At 41.1% G+C, this 18,416-nt stretch overlaps 1 protein-coding gene across 1 annotated transcript in view; it reads left to right on the top strand.

Moving 5' to 3' along the window:
- The window catches only part of mtmr9 (myotubularin related protein 9), a 68,637-nt gene that overhangs the window by 26,127 nt on the left and 24,094 nt on the right, over positions 1 to 18,416 (top strand). Inside the window, exons 5-8 of the mRNA XM_080192343.1 lie at positions 3,602 to 3,819; positions 12,624 to 12,785; positions 17,105 to 17,246; positions 17,895 to 18,115. Of these exons, the coding sequence (XP_080048469.1) occupies positions 3,602 to 3,819; positions 12,624 to 12,785; positions 17,105 to 17,246; positions 17,895 to 18,115 (743 nt within the window). The remainder of the gene's footprint in view (positions 1 to 3,601; positions 3,820 to 12,623; positions 12,786 to 17,104; positions 17,247 to 17,894; positions 18,116 to 18,416) is intronic.

Here is an 18,416-nt window from a genome sequence, read left to right as displayed (position 1 = left end):
GGTAGGTCAATTCAGAAGTCTGATGGCAGCAGGGAAGAAACTGTTCTTGAGTTGGTTAGTATGTGTTCTGAGACATTTGTATTTTTTTTTCCCAATGGAAGAAGGTGGAAAAGAGTATATCCAGGGTGCCTGTGGTCCTTGATTATGCTGGCTGCTTTTCTGAGGCAGTGGGGAATGCAGACTGAGTCAATTGTTGGGAGTCTGATTTGTGTGATGGACTGGGCTACCTTCACAACCCTTTGTATTTTCTTGCAGTCTTGGTCAGAGCAGGAGCTATACCAAGCTGTGATACATCCAGAAAGGATGCTGTCGATGATGCATTTGTAAAAATTGGTGAGAGACAAAGTGCACTTGCCGAATTTCCTTAGGCTCCTGAGAAAGTAGATGGGTGGACTTTCTTAACGATAGCATCAGCGTGGACTGACCAGGGCAGGTTGCTGGCAATCTGGGCATGTAGAAACCTGAAGCTCTTGATTATTTTCACTTCTTCACCATTGATGTAAACAGCGTTTCCTGCAGTTGATGACCATGGTTAATTCTTCATTGCCCTCTGAAACGGCCTAGCAAGACACTCATTTCAAGGGCAGTTTGGAATGGGAGGAATGGGTCTTGCAAACAATGCCACATCTCATGATAGAATTTTTTAAAAGACTAGCAATGACGAATGATAGTTCCAGGGGTGTGACAAAACATTTATGATCCGAAAAAATTCTGAATCATTGCTGAATCAAAGTGTCTTACTTTGTGCTCTTTTTATTTTACTGAATTGTGCTTTATTGCTATTTCTGATCTTCAAAAGTACTCATAGTTTGTTTTGACAGCAGTTTGCATTTTTTTTAAATGATTCATGCATCATTTCTTGTCCCTTTGATTATTTGCTTTGAATCCATCTTTCTCTTAATTTCTCCTTTAATTTTGAAGGAAGGTTTTGCTACTTTGTTAGGCTCCCCTAGTGTTCTCGTGTCTTTTCCCACTGCTGTCAGCAACTGTTGACAGCTGCACATGGTGCACACACTCGAGTCAACAGCAAATCAAGGCAGTGACATCTCAAAGCAGCACCACTATCAAAGCTCATGTATAAAAGTAAGGCTCTGAGGTGTTGAAGGAGCATGTGGTCAGCAGCATTGAGTCCTGCTCTTTCTTCCTGATCTCTCATGTACATAAATTGGAAGAAACTGAAGTTTCCCAAATATAGGGGAGTGGAGAAGGGTAAATCAGACAGTTTTAGACTCGGTACATAAGGTGTTGGCAGTAAAACATATAATAACTGTTTAGCCAACTGTCCTCTCAAGTTCAAAATTTCACTGGATCAACATGTGACTAATCAAAACAGCCCAGCCAGACAAAAACTGCATGCTGACGTAAAGACAACGTACTGAGGGTGCTGGAATCCGAAACAGAAAATGCTGGAATATCTGGCAGGTCTGGCAGCATCTATGGAGAAAGAATAGAGCCAATTTTTTGAGTCTGGATGACCCTTCACCTGAGCTGGGACATCAGACCATGCTATTGCTCTAGTTGGTTCATTTTTGAAACCAGCCTATTTGGTTGTGCAAATGGTAAAATTCAATTTCAGGCCAGGATCACCTGCAATTGCATTTTGCTGAAATTGCCCTTTAGTAATGTTATCAGTATGGATGTGATATGCTTTGATGGTTAAGGATGGTTTTGCTTTGATATCCTGTGCAATGCTCCACTCTCCACACTAAAAGCATTGTTATTAGGGCTAAAACTGGAAGGTGGTTTGTATCAATGAAGCCATACAGGAGAATATTGAAGTCAAAAAAATTACCTTGGGCATAATTATAGAAAATGCATAAGTAAAAATGAGAAGTCCAAATACTTTGGTGTGTTTTAGTTTCTGATAGTAATATGGGCATGATTTTTTTATTACTGTTAAGCTTATGGTAGGATTTGGTAATGACTGTCATTATCACCTATATCAGAAGCATTTTCTTCGAATTGTTTCACCATCACAATCAGTTGGCTCTGTCTGGAGCATTTGATTAGAGTAAGAAGCACATCAGCGTGGCAATGTGGGAACTCTTGGAAACATCAGGTTACGTTTATCTGGTTCAAGTGCTTTTTGTCGTCTTGGCAGCTCAGTTTTTGAGTAGGGAGCAAATCTGTCTATGATATTAAACGCTCGGTCAAAAATAGATATAACCTCCCTGAAAGATGAAACAACTGGAAATATCTGAACTATTAATAGAGTTGTGTTGTCACTTAGATTTGTTAGCTGTTCTTTCTATATTGTAATCAATATTTACATAACTTTCAAATGTTCTTGTTTTCTAACTGAGCTGCTTTTAGCATTGCCTTAAGCTTTTTTCCTAAAAGCCCTATCTGACACTGGGAAATGGGAATGTTTCAGGCCCAGGCTTCAGTCCTACCTTTAGGATGGTCGAATTCAATTTGGAAAATGAAGATGCTTATAACTGCTTATAATCCAGCAGCTGGAGCTGTACAAGAGTAACTATGGTAGGAACAAAAACAGAAAATGCTGAGTAAGCTCAGCAGATCTGAAAGGCTTTTTGGAGAGTTGAAGTTTTGAGTTCACATGACTCTTCAGAGTTCTGAAGAAGTCAAAGAAACCCAACAGTGCAGATGAACAGAAACATTAATTCTATTTCTCTTTCCACAAATGTTGCTAGACCTGTTTGAGCTTGTCCAGCATTTTTTTAATTTCTTATTTCTAGCAACAGTAGTGTTTAGTTTTTATTATAGCTGCAGCAGGAGGTAGAACGCTCCATACCACCATGTGGTGAGGTGGACCAAATCATAAAATTTAATAGTGTAACTCCTGTTGGAGGGTTGTTCGAACAAGGAAGAGGTGGAAGTAAGTTTTAAGATTATTGTTCCCATAAGTGTGTTTTTGCAGGAATTTTCAATGGAGTCTATAGTCCACATAAGAGCAATATGCCAGTTGATCTGCTGTAACCTCAGAAGACAGGTTTAGGGTGAAACAGAACTGGTCAGGGTCTGCAGGTGCAGCTTTGTGTCTCTTTTTAAATAACAACTGTCATTGGATCCTTCCCTTATGAAAAAAGAAGGCTTGGAGAGAGAAGATGTCATGATGGGAGAGATGAGATGGGGAGGGAGGTGGAAGAGAGAAGAATAAAGTGAAATGGGGCAAGGAGGTGGGGCAGATGGAAAAGTTGGATAAAAGAATTGAAAAGGAGAGGAATATGCAAGGTAGATGGATGTGTTTATAGTTCAGCACAGTGGATAAATTTGAGGCAGGGAAAAACTGGGTTAAGAGGTGTTGTGATGAACTAACTATCCTTTTTTGCAGAGGGTGGGGGGGCTGGAGGGATGGTGGTGGTACAGTTGGGGAGAGACTTTATAACTGATGCTGACATTTATTTTGCTGGATAGACTATAGATTACAATAAGATGAAAGTCAGTGATACTTTCTGTATGCAGATAAAAGTGTAAAGATTCCTTTTGTGTCCATAAAGCTGGCTATGCAGAATTGTTACATTCCCATATTTGAGAAAGATATTTGCATTCTCTTGTCCTGAATGGACCCAAATTAAGATTGTTTGTTAGGGGATTGGCGTACTTTCACTTACAATTTAATAATGAAACAATTTTTTAGGTAATGATGCACAGTGCGCAGCCAATGACTGGAACCAATGGAAGACGCTGTAAAGAAGATGAGAAATTGATCAACGCCACTCTGCGGGCAGGAAAACGTGGTTATATCATTGATACACGATCAGTTAATGTTGCTCAGCAAGCCAGAACCAAAGGAGGTGGTTTTGAACAAGAAGCACATTATCCTCAGTGGAGGCGAATTCACAAGTCTATAGAGAGGTAAGTGAAAATCACAGAAATTGGGTTTATTACTGATTTTTAATATCCTCCATTGACTCATACTTAGTGTATTGTAAAGTAATCTGCTTCTACTGGAACACTTTAGCTATCAGATTTGCAGCATATCTAAGTTTTCAGTTCAAGTTTTAATCATGCCAAGCAATTGCAGCATGAATTCTGTAATGTACAGAAACGTCAAGGATTTCTTTTAAACAGAACATGACCACTTCAACTCTGGATGCTGTTGGCGATTACTGAAGTAAAGTTCTGAGCTGAGCAGAGATCCATCTTGCTTCATGTGTCTTCCATATGGCATGCGCTGCCTGTCTGTTGATCTTTCTTGTCCTTATTTCCAAATCATACAGTTTATGTCGGCATTTGTCATGAGAAAAGCATGCATCAACATTGACTCAGCTGTGATTGTGCACGTTCCAGTTGTAGAAAAGCATAGAACATTTAAAGCATAAATGAAGAATGCTCTCCCATTTATCCTGCTAACCATAGAACACATATCAGGAAATCGACCTTTGAAAATATGATGACTCTTGCTCTTCTTTCAAATAGCTTAATTAAAATGAGGATCTCATTCCCACTTGCCAGTTCTTTTCTGAATTTGAATGGCTTTGTTTGTGGTACCCCCACTTCCTGACTCTTGCCAAAATTCCATGTCTTTTTTTTTCTTGGCCTTGCTTTTTATGGATTGAAAGTTGCTGTGATCTTGGCCTGCTCCCTACAGCCCGAATGCTTTATTCATAAAAATGACTCCATTTCTGGAATTTTCCTGTGTCTGCTTTCAGATCTCATTGCCAATATTTATTTTTAAATGCAGAATGTCTCATTACTTAACCTGCCATCTCTGTATTAGAAAATGAATTGGAATGGCTTGAATCTGCTCCTGCGTCTGAGTTGAAATGGTCATTACAACATCTGCCAAAATGTAAAATGCTTTCTGAAATTGGTCACGGAATATATAAAATTAAATAGGTAGCGTTTGTATATGGTGTGGCTCAGTATGGATCAATGAAGGCCTGTCGCAGAATGTTACTAAAACAAAACTCATACCAACCTACATCTGGTCAGCTGGATGTTCCACCCCATCCCCCATAAGTTGAAGGAGAATTGGAATAGGTTAAGTATTTTCCATACTTTTGGTAGCCACCTGTCTCAAAAGGCAACCATTGATGAGCAGACCTGACACCGGATCAGCTGTGCTAACTCAGTTTTCTGTCAACTATGGCAACAAATGGTTGCCAACAAAGACCCCTGCAAGTCAACAGAAGTCCAAGTGTTCAGAGCTGTTGTTACTAATCTCCCTGTACTACAATGAAATGTTGACTGTGCATCAGTGATATACAAAAGCGCTTGAGAAATTCCATCAGCAACGTTGCTACTGCATCCTCTGAATTCAACGGGAGGACCATCAAAAAAAACGTATCTTTGTTCAGGCCAGCTCCATGGTATTCAGGCAAACAGTCTGCAATATCAATTTCAGCAGGTTGGACACCAGTCTCCCCCACTCGGTTTTGTTTTCCTGACTCAATGGCCAACGTTCCAGATGAAGAAAGCTCTTCAAAGTCAATCTGAAGCTATCCTTGCACAAAAGCACAGACCTTAATAACTGTGAGGAGCTTACTATTAATTAAGAATGGAGACAACTTATCCATGAAGATGAAATATGCATTTGAGACCTGATATATTCATGATGTGGCACAATGACAGCAGAGAAGGAAGGAAAGGTAGCAAATTCTGCACTTCTGATTCCACTACCTCATGGGATGTCCTGCCTCATGTGCCCAAAGGATTGAGAATTGGGGTTTTGGTCACATAAAGATATCATCCTTAAATTGAAGGGCAGCTACCAATTAGACAGACTTTGGCGAAATGGGAAGTGAGTTGTAGCCACAGAATTACCAGCCTGTGACCTACTCTTGTAACCAGAGTATTTACATGGGCTAGTGCAGTTACATTTTAGCGGCATTGATGGTGGTGGATTCAGAGTTAAGTGACTGTCAAGGGAGATGGTTAGATGGTTTCTTGATGAAAATGGCCATTGCCAGACATTTGCATAGTCCAAATGTTAATTTCCACTCATCAGCCTAAACCTGAATGATGTCTTGCTGGATATGGGCACAGACTGCTTCAGTATCTGAGGATTGCGAATGGCTCTGAAAACTGAAGAATTGAGCAAACTTCCCACTTCTGACCTTTATGATGTAGGAGAGGTCATTGAAGCAGCTCATAGTCAGATACTGTGCTGAAGAAATCCTGCAGAAATGCCCAGGGACTAGTGTGATTGGCCTCCAGTAAACGCAACCATCTTTTGTGCAAGGTATGACTCCAACCTATCGAGAATTTCCTCCAGATTTTCATTGACTTTAGTTTTTCTAGGCCTCCTTTTGGTCGAGTGCTGCCTTGATGTCATGGATAGTCACTCTCACCGCACCTCTGGTATTCAGTGCTTTTGTTCATGATTGAACCAAGATTGTAATGAGGTCATGAGCTGATTCTGCTTGGCGGAACTCAAACTGAGCATCAGTGAGCAAATTATTGCTGACTATGTGCTGTTTGAAAGCACTATCAACCACACCTGCTATTCCTTTGCTGCTGATTTGAGAACCAACTGATGGGATGTAATTAGCCAAATGGAATTTATCCTGCTTTTGGTGAGCAGGGCATTCTTGGGCAAGTTTCCACATTGTCTTGTCAATGCCCTTGTAGCTGTACTGCATCAGCTTGGAAAAGGGGCATGGGGTAGTTCTGGAGTACAAGTCTTCAATGTTGCAGCTGGGATGTTGTCAGGGCACATAGCCATTGCAGCATTCAGTGCCTTCAGCTATTTGTGATATCACATACAGTGAACTGAATTGGCTAAAGACAGGCATCTGTGATGCTGGAACTTTGGGAAGAGGCCAATAAGATTGTCTATCTACTTTTGACTGAAGTTAATTACCTTTTTTGTACTGATGTGTGGGGCTGCCCCATCAAATGAGGATGGGGACATTGGTGAAGCCTTGTCCTCCAGATAGTTGTTTAATTAACCCACTGTCATTAATGAGTAGAAATGGAAGGACTGCAGAATTTGATCTGATTTATTTGTTGTGGGATTGTTTAGCTCTGTTGCATGCTGCTCTGAATGTTTATCATACAAGTGTTGGTGTATTAGAATGTCACCAGATTACACTTCAAATTTAGATATGCCTGATGCTGTTCCTATGCCCTTTGTTGTATCAGCAATTTTCTAATGTTTTGATCTTGTGGTCTCCTGCAAATCCTATGTTACCTTGGGACATATGAGCTATTTGAGCTGAGTTAAACTTCAGAAATCCCGAGAAGACCAAAAGTCTTACCTGAATGATAAAAGCTGATTGTTTATCTTTTTTTTAATTCCAATTTGATCAAAACAAGTCCAATTCAGAGTGTCAACAAGTTGAGACTTTCCCGATCCAAGCTGACAAGACAGGGCTCTCACCACCTGTCCTAGGCTTGATCCAAGCTGATTGGAGTAGGCATAGGTCCTCCTCCCAAGACTTGATCTCATTTGCATCTTAGCCAAAAGGCTGAGATGCCGCTTTTAAAAATTGCTTCAAATGAAGCTAAAATGTAACCTAATGACCTCAGCAAGCACAGCACGTCAATACTACACTTGATCTTAGCCAAAAGGCCAAGATATTTCAATGGTGTTTTCTTGCCAGCAACTTGAATTCCAGGAAGGAAAAAAAATCCGTTTCTAATAATCACATTCAGTTTCTAGATTCTGAAAAAAAAACCTGGAAGATTTTGGGTACGTACTTTCAAGGCACTTTAAATTATTGTGCAAGTCAAACACTAGCTGATTATTTATTTGATTTTGTTTTTTGCTTTTGCGCAACTGCGAAATTTACATGCAGTCATATGTTCTGACACCAAGCTGCTTTGTCTTTGAGCAGACAGGGATGTATGATGGTCAGTTGATGGAGCTGCAGTAGGAGGAGTGCTAGTGGAATGCTCCACTGGCCTAAACTAGCTATTGCGTATCTGAAAATGAAGATTCCAAGAATTGATGCATTTTTTCCTGATTTGTATTTGAAGACTTTGAAACTTAATCCCACTGTTATCATTAATAATGCTGTACATTTGATCGAATTATTGATAGTGCACTGAAATGATTTTGCCATTTAGAATGTGTTTCCGTTATACATGTATACCAGCTTGAGGCTATATTAATGATACAATAGTATGAAATGTCCCTTTGGTGCACTGTGTTGGGAATACAGCAATGTTCAACTCTCTTGGAGCTTAGCATATTGATTTGGGGAGAACTCCTGGCAGGGGATCCATTTGTAGGATTTATATTTTGAGACGCTTGTGGAATTATCATCTTGAATGAGTTACTTGGGTGGCCGTGATCAGCTTGCATAAGGTCAGTCTTGTGTGAATTGAATACAGTGTAACCCCTCCAAAGAACAACACAGCACAGGAAACAGGCCCTTCGGCCCAACAAGCCCACGCTGCCATTTTAACATTCAGTGAGCACCTCATTCCAATCCTCCTCCTACCTATGATTTTTGCCTACGCCTCTTGGACTCCACAATAAAGGTGTGCAAATTTAGAGAATAACGTGTGTCAGATTGAGGGAGGTCTAATTTAGGGACAATTTGTTAACACCAGTCAGCCTAAAAGCATGTTTTTGGGGTGTGGGAGGAAACCGGAGCACCCGGAGAAAACCCATGCAAGCACGGGGAGAATGTGCAAACTCCCACAGACACTGACCCAAGTTGGAGATCCAACCCAGGTCCATGTATCTGCATAGCAAACAGTGATAGTCACTGAGCTGTCGTGTTGCCCGTCAGTTGGTCCAGTTTAAGCGTACACTAACGACATGAAGCACTAGGCAACTCTTGAAGCAACATGCAAGAGCAGCCCTCGCATGTATGCGTGTATGCCCTTTGGCCAACAACAGTCCAGAGATCTATTGTTTGGAAACACCAGTTGCTTGAGTAGAATCACCTGTTTCACTGCTGTCATTGGCAACATTTTTGTAAAATATTTTGGGAATGGGAACATGAAAGATGCAATATTTGTTAAGTAGAACGTTTTGTTACTGCTTTGTTTTATCACGTAAATCTTAATGTCTGCATTGTTTTCCAGTTCGCTTACTCATGGTTAGGCATTCTAATGTCATTCTATCCATAGTCTAGAAAATTACGAAATCCAGAAGTGACTTGTTCCCAAACATCTCAGTCTGTAGAGGTCACAGTGTACTTAAATGTTGCAATCTCGACTGGAAATGTTTTGGCCCTTTTTCCAAAAGTGCATTTGTGCTACAATTGCACTATGGAAGGCTTGCTTTTGAAAGTTTTTTTAAATGCATGCAGTGATTTATCTATTATTAAAAGTTTTCAGACAAAGTGAAAATAATTATATAAATTAGAGGATGAATTAGTCATTGATAATGTAATTAGATTTGGATGCCAGTAATCTCAATCATTAACGGAAGCACCTAAAGTTCCATCATTCTGTGAAAAAGCTAAAACTTGGGCTAATGGGAAAACTTGACATTTGTTCATTCATTTCATTCAGGGAACAAAATGATGCAAGTTATTTTGCCCCTTGAGCCTGTTCGGTCCTTCAGTTAGATCTGTGACCCAGTACATGCTGCTTAATTTTACTCCTGATTGGTCTGGCTCTTACTTGCCCCTTCGTTCTTCATTCTTCAACCAGGAAAATAGTTTCTGTCAATCCTACATAGCCTTAAATGGGACATGACCATTTAATATTGGAAAATCAGCATTTATTATCCATTTTGTACGCCACCTTTTTGAACCACTGAGGTCCATGTGATCAAGGTACTCTGTGCAATTTTATTTCCACATCAGGATGGCTTGTGACATCGAAGTGTGTTTGAAGGTGATGGTATTCTCATGGGCTTGCTATTCCGAGGTGGTTCAAATCACTAGTTTGGTGGCGCTGCCAAAGAAACCATAGCAAGTTGTTGCAGAGCATCTTTATGCAGCTATGCTGTGGTGGTGGAGAGTAGAGTGTCAATCAAGTGGCTGCATATTCTTGAATGGTATCTAGTTTTCTGAGTGTTGTTGGAACTACAATCATGTGGAAAATATTTTATTACTATTCTTTTGTGTCTTGCATTTAGCTCTGATGACTTGCTTCAATGGTGCTGTAACCTTACTGTTGTGGATGTTAGGAACTGCTTCCAACCTTGCATTGTGTTATTGCCTGTTTGAAAAATTGTGCCATGTTGATTGCCCGAAATGGAACCTATAATACTGAAAATAAAGGTGCAAAAACTTCGAGATGTGATTGGCTAAAGGGTCTCATTCTTCCTTGCTCTGCCTACTGATGTCACAAATTATTTGTAGAGAGCATTGTGTCAGATGAGATACTTGATGAAACATGTCTTCACGCTAAAACATGTGGGGCTTAAACTTGCACAAAGTGGCAATTCAGATAAGATTACCTGTACTAGAAGCTCAGAACCCTGTACCATGGATCTTGTGAAACTGGCACTGTGTAACCATATATTTATCTAAAATATGTTTTGAGGAAAAATTCCAAAATTGAATGGTCCTGATTTTGCTGTCAGTTGCAAAGGAAGCTTTAGTCAATCAGCTTTGCTGATCGCTGTCCACAAAGTTTTCATGGCCCTTAATTTCTGAGCTTCAGGTGGGGTAGATTCCCTGCGCTGGGAACCTTCCAAAAATGCATTTTAAATCTCAACCTCAGACAATTCTGATGTTAACAACAGATATCACATGGGGCAGTATAGTAGCATGGTGGTTAGCACTGCTGTTTCACAGCACCAGGGACCTTGGGTTCGATTCCCAGCTTGGGTCTGTGTGGAGTTTGTATGTTCTCCCCATGTCTGTGTGGGTTTTCTCCAGCTGCTCCAGTTTCCTCCCACATTCTGAAAGGCATGCTGGTTAGGTGCATTAACTCAAACAGGCGCCAGGCTGTAGCGACTAGGGCAATTTCACAGTAATTTTGTTGTAATGTTAATGTAAGCTTTGCTTGTGACTAATAAATTAACTTTACAATTAAAAGTATTTGTGGTTCTGGGTAATTATTGTACTGACCTTCCCCAGGGGTATTATGGGTTCCATTTCCAGGAAATGTCCCCTTTGATCCCTATTTTCCCTCTGGCTTGATATTGGCTGGACCTTTTAAATTTAGCTGATTCGCAGCAGCTTGGTAGATTTTTTAAAAAAAGAGTTAGACTCCTTGCATCCGATTGTGCAGTGCTGGATTTGACTCTCAGGAACATGCAACACAGCCCTTCTTGACTCAGGCTAGGTGAGAAAGGATTGTACCTTGTGGACAAAGTACAAACTTTGGGGAGTTAGGTGAATTACAGAACTTCTTGGCCTCTGACCTGTTCTTGTACCCAGAGCGTTTATATGGCTAATCCAGTTCAGCTTCTAGTCAGTGATAATTGCAGAATGTTGATTGTGGGGGATTCAGTGATAGCAAGAAATTGAACATCATGGGGAGATGGTTAGTTTTTTTTATTGGGGATGATCATTGCCTGGCACTTGGGTGAGGTAAATGTTAATTGCTGCTTTGCAAACCCAAGATTGAAGATTGCTTAGCTTTTCCTACATGTAGACATGAACTATTTCAGTATCTGAGGAGTTACCAATGGTATTGAGCACTGCAATTACCTGCAAATAGCCCTACTTTTGGCCTTGTGCTAGAGAGAATGTCACTAAACCTTTTTTTAAATCACCTCTTCACTGGTCCCTTCAGCCTGCTATGTCGTTCGTGTGATTGTAGGTTTAGGAGGAGGTAGGATGTGAGAAGCAAGTTTATGTATGGGCATGCTGTAGTCTTTGATCCTTGAGACCTCTGTTGTCATGTGTCTTTCCTGAAGTCAAAATCACTCCTGAAAAGACTTTCAGTATTGGCTCCAGACAAAAGTTGGCTTGAACATAGGCTATCTCTTTTGTAGCCCTTGCTCAGGCTTTCAACCACTTAAAAGCACACTACATGCAGGCTGCCTGCATCAGAAACAATGAGCACAAGGCAATGATAGTCATAATTCCTATGCATGTTTACAGGCCTTAATGAACCCTATGGGATATCTATAAAATATAATGCAGGAAATATGCATTGGGTTGAATCCTACATAGAAAGTAAAATAAAGTTTGGGAAATACAAATGAAATGAAGGGAGAGCAACAGAAAAGTTGGGGTGGGGGAGAGAATCGTGTGTTAAGAAATTCCCACTTTTTTTGGGGTAATCAGATTCTACATTTATGAAGTTACGTTTTCAGGGCCAGAGGGCTTGATCATAGCTAATTATCATTTTTCAAGCTGGTGGGGTGCAAAATAGTAACTTACTCACTCCTGAATGCATCAGATAAAGTTTTTAACGGTTATTAGTGGGGAATCTTAGGCAAGTGCAGCAATTGAATAGTGTTGAGTTATTTCAATGCTGAGTCCATTGGCAAAGAGTAGCAATGCACTCCAGAGGAGCAGGATATCTCTTGACAGCAAGTTCCTGATTTTCATATTTTACTAATTGTAGATACCAAAGGTGGTTGTCTGCTTCACCCTTTATGACAGTGAGCACAATAAACTTCACTTACTTTATTTGGAATATGGGGACACATTGTCAGATTTTGTAACTATTCCATTCTGATAAATTTCTGACAGCAGGAAGTTTGATCTTTTAATTCTATCACTTACTAATAGAGAATTAATTTAGTTTTTTCAGGATTCAGCAGTTGAGTCAAAGTACCTTGATGATATGGACCTTTTAAAAATGCCTCTTCCTATGAATAAGAAACATGTATTTTTTTTACAAACCAGGTACCATATTCTTCAGGAAAGTTTAATTAAACTGGTTGAAGCATCCAATGATCAATCCCATAACATGGATAGATGGCTCAGCAAATTGGAAGCTTCCAGCTGGCTGACTCATGTTAAAGAAATATTGACCACTGCGTGTCTGGCTGCACAGTGTGTGGACAGGTAAGAACTTGTATAAAATAATTGACCCTGTTCTGTGTTCATTCAGCACTATGCCAGACTCTGCTCTCCCGTAGAGCTGCCCAGTTCATACCACTTCCCTGCTCTTTTACCATAGCCATACAAATATTTTCCCTTCAAGCATTTACCCAATTCTCTTTTGAATGTTCCCATTGAATATGGTTTTCAGATCACAACAGCTCTTTAGTGTTACCTCTTTTGACTACTCACCTGATCTGTGTGGCTACTGATCCTTCAATTGAAAACAAAGTAAATAACTATCAACTATACTTATGTGAAGTATAATGGAACGCTTGAGTGATGTGACTTTGTCTAACCATTCAACTGTAGCAATTGCTTTATTTCCTCCTCGTTCTCATCATCAGTATGCGTGCTTTTACGTACTGATAACAGAAATTATTATAATTTTAACAAGTCAAGCTGACTTAGGGTGCCTCCACAAACAAGTCAAGTTCCAGTTTTCCAATAATATGTCATTCAGAAGAACACATCATTGTGGGCCTCAGTTGCATGCACCCTGTGCCTGTAAACAGTACATTTGCTAAAATTAGTTTGAGACTGTGTCAGTTGATTTAACTCATCCTTTACTAGCAGAAAATGATTTATTTTTGCACTGGAGACAGTGCTAATCACAGTGGATTGCAACTCAGTACCAACTTATTTGCACTGAGTGTCTAAAGAACCTGTTTTGCCCATCCTTCCTGACTCCGGCTGGGGAGGAGATGGGGAAGAGGTAGGGGGACGCTGGGGGATGAGAGAGTAGGGATGGCAGGAGATGATGGGAAAATGGGGGCTGGGGGGAAGAAAGAGAGAGAGGAGATGACAGCAAGTGGATTGAGACACTGAGGGGTTGGGGGGAAGTAGTGATGATAGCAGGAGAGAGTGGGGGAGGTTGGTGGGAGTTGGGACAGTGGGAAGAAAGGCTGGGAATGACGGCAAGACGATCAGGACACTAAGGGGGTGGTGGGGTTGGGGAGAAACGGCAATGGTAGCAAGAGGGTCAACGGGGTGTGGACGATGAAGAGGGTGGACTGCCGAGGTCGGGGTGGAGAACAATGGCAGGGTGCCAAGTGGGGGAGAAGTGAGGGTGGGACATTGAGAGGGGGAAGCAACACAGGGAGAGATCAGAATGCAGGGGGAGGTGGGGAAATAATGGCGGGAGAGGATGAGGTTAGAGGGGGCTGGGGGGGGTGATGCAGGGGGCATTGGCACAGTGGGCAGTTGAGGGGGAGAAGGGGGAACTGATAATGGTGGGGATAGGGAACGGTGACAGGAGAGGATGGGAATCAAGACGAGAGGGGGGTGAAGGGGATGAATGGCAGAGGTGCGGGCCCAGCTGCGAAGGGTGTGGTGTTTGTAGATGGACGGCAGGAGATGAGATGGGATGCTGGAGCAATTGGGGGCATTGGCGAGGGATAGGACAGATGGTGGGAGAGGGCAAGATGCAGGCGGGAGGTCGGGAGAGATGCAGTGAGTGGTAGGAAGGTTTTCAGCCCAAGATGGGAGGTGAAACGTGCTAGTCTGTGGGTGGGGTCAGGTTACGGGGGTGGAGTGGGATGGGATCTGAGCAGGTCTGTGGATGGGATTTGGTTAAGGGGTTTGTTGGAAATGTGTACGGGTGGGATGTTTAGTTGGGTGAGGTTACTGTGGAACTTCTGAATCCCCCAATAGATCTTTGTGTGCCCCTCCAGATCCAAAGCTGGGGAACCAGTAAGTTACAAGCCATACTTTATTTGGAATTGTACCATGTTTTTCTAAATTTGTCACAGGTTGATTTGTTACCAAATAATCCTTTGATTCCCTTAACTGGTATGTATCATACTGCTTGACTTGGAATTTTATTGCTGTTGGTTTATTGTCGCTAGGTGAAGATCCTAGAATTCCTTTAAGTGTGTACCAACACCAGAACGGACTGCAGCAGTTCAAGGAGATGGCTCATTCCAGCTTCTTGAGATTGAGTAACAAATGTAGGCCTTTTTCATGGTGCTCATATTTCATGAAAGTTTCTTTTTAAATTGCCTGCACTGATGTGACCTATGTGATTTTGGGAAATGCAGTTGCTAGGAGGACACTTAAACCTGCCTGTTTGAGAAGAAAAGTTAGCCAAAGGTATAGAGACACAAGTGATTTTTGGAGAAGTGCTGCTGATTAATTTAAATTTTGAACTGGATAAGCAGCTGCAATTGCTTATGACTAACTATTCACTGAGCCAATTATTAGTGACTCAGCTGTCCAGTCAACCATCACTCTAAAACCACAAGGTTGAAAAGGACAAAGAACGGCATAACAAGCCAGGATGTTCTAGAAATTGGGGAAATTGGCAAAATGTACGTGTGGAGTGTTTATTCCTGGGATGAGAGTCATCAATTTTGGCCCATCCTTAATAAGAAAATGCTGGAACTTCTCAGCAGGTCAGGAGTGTCCATGAAGCTAAGAACGGAGTTAACATTTCAGGTCGTTAATTTAAGCTCTGATGAAAGGGTATCAATCGGAAACATTAGCTCTGTTACTTTCTTCACAAATTCTGCCTGACCAGAGGATTTCTCACATTTTATCTTTTTATCTCCCGTTTCCAGCATGTGCAGTATTTTGCTCTTGTGGTGTTGCCCATCCCTAATTGCTTTTGGTCATGAGTTGCCTTAATTGGCTGCAGTCCATGTGGTGCAGGTACAGTCACATTACTGGTTGGAAGGAAGTTTCAAGGTTTTGTCCCTACAATGAAGGAATGGCAATTATAGTTCCAAGCTGGGATGGTTATGGCTTGGAGGAAACCTTGCAAGTGGTGGTGTTCCCATATATCTACTGACCTTGTCCTAGATGGTAATGATCATGGATTTGGAAGGTGATGCCTGAGGAACCTTGCTGAGTGCCTGCATTGCCTCTTGTAGATATTACACACTGCTGCTATTCTTCATTGGTGGTGGAGGAAGTTTCTGTTTGTCAATGGGATGCCAATCAAGACTACTTTGTCCTAGATGATATCAAGCTTATTGAGTGCCGTTGAAGCTGCATCACCTAGGCAAGGGGCGAGTATTCCATCACACTTTCACCTTGTAGATTGTGGGCAAGTTTTGGGGAGTTGGGGGTAAGTTGGTCGTTGCAGAATTCCTAGCCTTTGACCTACTCTAATAGCCATACAGCTAGTTCAGTTTCTGGTCCAGGATGTTGATACTGGAGAATTCAGGGGGTGATAATATCATTGAATGTCAAAGGTTGATGGTTAGAGTCTCTTCTGGATATTGTCCGGTTCTTGCTACATTTGGACACGGACTGCTCGAGTATCTGAGGAGTCATGAATGGTGCTGAACATTGTGCAGTCATTCGTGGACATTCCCACTTTTGACCATGTGATGCAAGGAGGGCCATTGATGAAGCAGTTGAAGATGTTTGGGCCTTAGACATTACGCTGAGGAACTCCTGCAGTGATATCCTGGAGCTGAGATGATTGCTCTCCAATCTCCATAATCATCTTTGTGCTAGATATGTCTCCAACCAGCAGAGTTGTCCCTCTAATTCCCATTAGCTCCAGTTTTGCTGAAGGTCCTTGATGCACACTCAGTCACATGTGGGGTTGTAGCTGTCGGGCATATGCTAATGTTGTAGCTGTACTGGGGCAGTTGGCTGGGGGTGGAACATGTCCTGCAGCACAATTCATCAGCAGTATTGCCAGAATATTGTCAGTGTTGCCCACAGCCTTTGCAGTATCCAATGCCTTCAGCCATTTCTTGATGTCATGTAGAGTGAATAGCACGATGGAAGATGTCCTCCGTGAGAAGACTGAACATTGGAATTATTAGTGGTGAAGGGATAGAAAAAGAAGGCAAGTGAATTTATAAGGTCCAGTAACGTAAATCACATAAATACCATTGCTTGAACAAATCTGACTGAAGCCTGGCATTTGCACTGATGTTGAAACAGAGCATGGGGTAAAAAAAGACAGAAACAAGAGAACATGCTCTGCTCCAGTCCGCTCAATATCCTCATTTGTAATTCGTGATCTATTTGGTGTATAAAATGCTACAATATATTGTTCTCTAAATTTGTTGTATTTTGGTCTCTGCTGTGTGACAAGAAAAGTGAACTGCTACAACTTGATTGTCAGGTCCCATTGCCTCTCTCAGAATTAGACTTGTGTTTTATACCACCCATAGTAAATAATGTGTTTTTTGGGGAGCATTGAAAATGGGTCTATGATATTCAACTTGCCTCTGCTTCAAGTATTGGAAAGTATACCAAGGTATATAAACTATATCCTTTCCAAATGTGTATTGACTATGTTCGTACTATTGCCCCCGTTTCAGGGAAGGTGCATCTGTGCTGGTTCATGGCAGCGAAGGGATTGACTCCACTTTACAAGTCACTTCTCTTGCCCACATTATTCTAGATCCACAGTCCAGAACAATTAATGGTTTTGAGGCCTTGATTGAGCGTGAATGGTTGCAGGTAAGTGCTTGAAACTGGATAGATGTTATTTGGATGATTATCTGCAGACTGAAATTATCTTAATTTGCAGAAGTTGACCAGAACAAATGAGTTAATTTTCAGTTATATCATTTCCACTGATGGTTAGATTATAAGTAATGGAATAAATTATTAGTGTATTTTTGTCACACTTTCCCAGAAGGAAGGGGCCTAAGTGCTAATAATTTGCCTGAAGACGAATAGGTTATAGCAGAAATGTAACATTGCATAATTTTACTCCATGTTGCTGGTTTTGGGGGTGGGGAGTACAAGCAGGTCTATATTTCTTTGCTACAAAACACTTATTGTATCAGTATTCTGAATACCCCGATACAACAGTGCAAGTGGATTAAGTTTCCTTTAGCTAGATCTTTCCAGTTCTGCAGAGCATCTTCATGTATATTAAAGGCGTTGAAATTAGATGATTTGAGAACTCTCTGCAAGGCACTCTTATTATGGTTATTAATCATTAAACTAATAGAATTCTGCATATTTTTGAGTATAATTTCAATTAGCCATTTAAATGGGCACCACATCATGACTTCCCACGTGGACAGGTTTTCATTGTTTACCCCTGTCTCCTATTCTTCTCTTGGGAAACTTGTATTCACATTTGTTTATTTGTTCCAGGCTGGTCATCCGTTCCAGCAGCGATGTGCTCAGTCAGCCTATTCCAATTTTAAACAGAAGAATGAAGCCCCTACGTTTCTTCTCTTTCTGGATTGCTGCTGGCAAATCCAGCGCCAGTTCCCGTGCTCTTTTGAATTTAATGAGCAGTTCCTAATTGTGTTGTTTGAACATGCTTACGCTTCCCAGTTTGGAACCTTCTTGGGCAACAATGAAAATGAAAGGTTGGTAATGTTGCCTATGTCATTGTTGGTAGAAGGAATTTTTGTTGATTTTTGGGAATCAACATTGATGCAGCAACATATTCTTTTTGTTTCCCTTGTGCCACAGTCTTTGAGAGCAGAAAGTCAGTTTTGAATTTCTGAAAGAAGTTAAGAATGCTTTTGTAAAAATTCTGTTGTCTTTTGAGCATTATAAATGTGATTTATTGATAGATGCAGTCTCTGTGACATGGCTGCTAAGTCGAAATAAGTTAGGAGCAGTAGCATTGAATAATTGACTTCACTTTTGGAACCTTCAAATTCT

The sequence above is a fragment of the Carcharhinus amblyrhynchos genome, chromosome 7 (assembly GCF_965287045.1).
Source record: "Carcharhinus amblyrhynchos chromosome 7, sCarAmb.v2.hapA, whole genome shotgun sequence".
NCBI classification, from domain to species: Eukaryota; Metazoa; Chordata; class Chondrichthyes; order Carcharhiniformes; family Carcharhinidae; genus Carcharhinus; species Carcharhinus amblyrhynchos.
The sequence above is the reverse complement of the archived record's forward strand: the minus strand, read 5'-3'. Positions and strand labels throughout refer to the sequence as shown.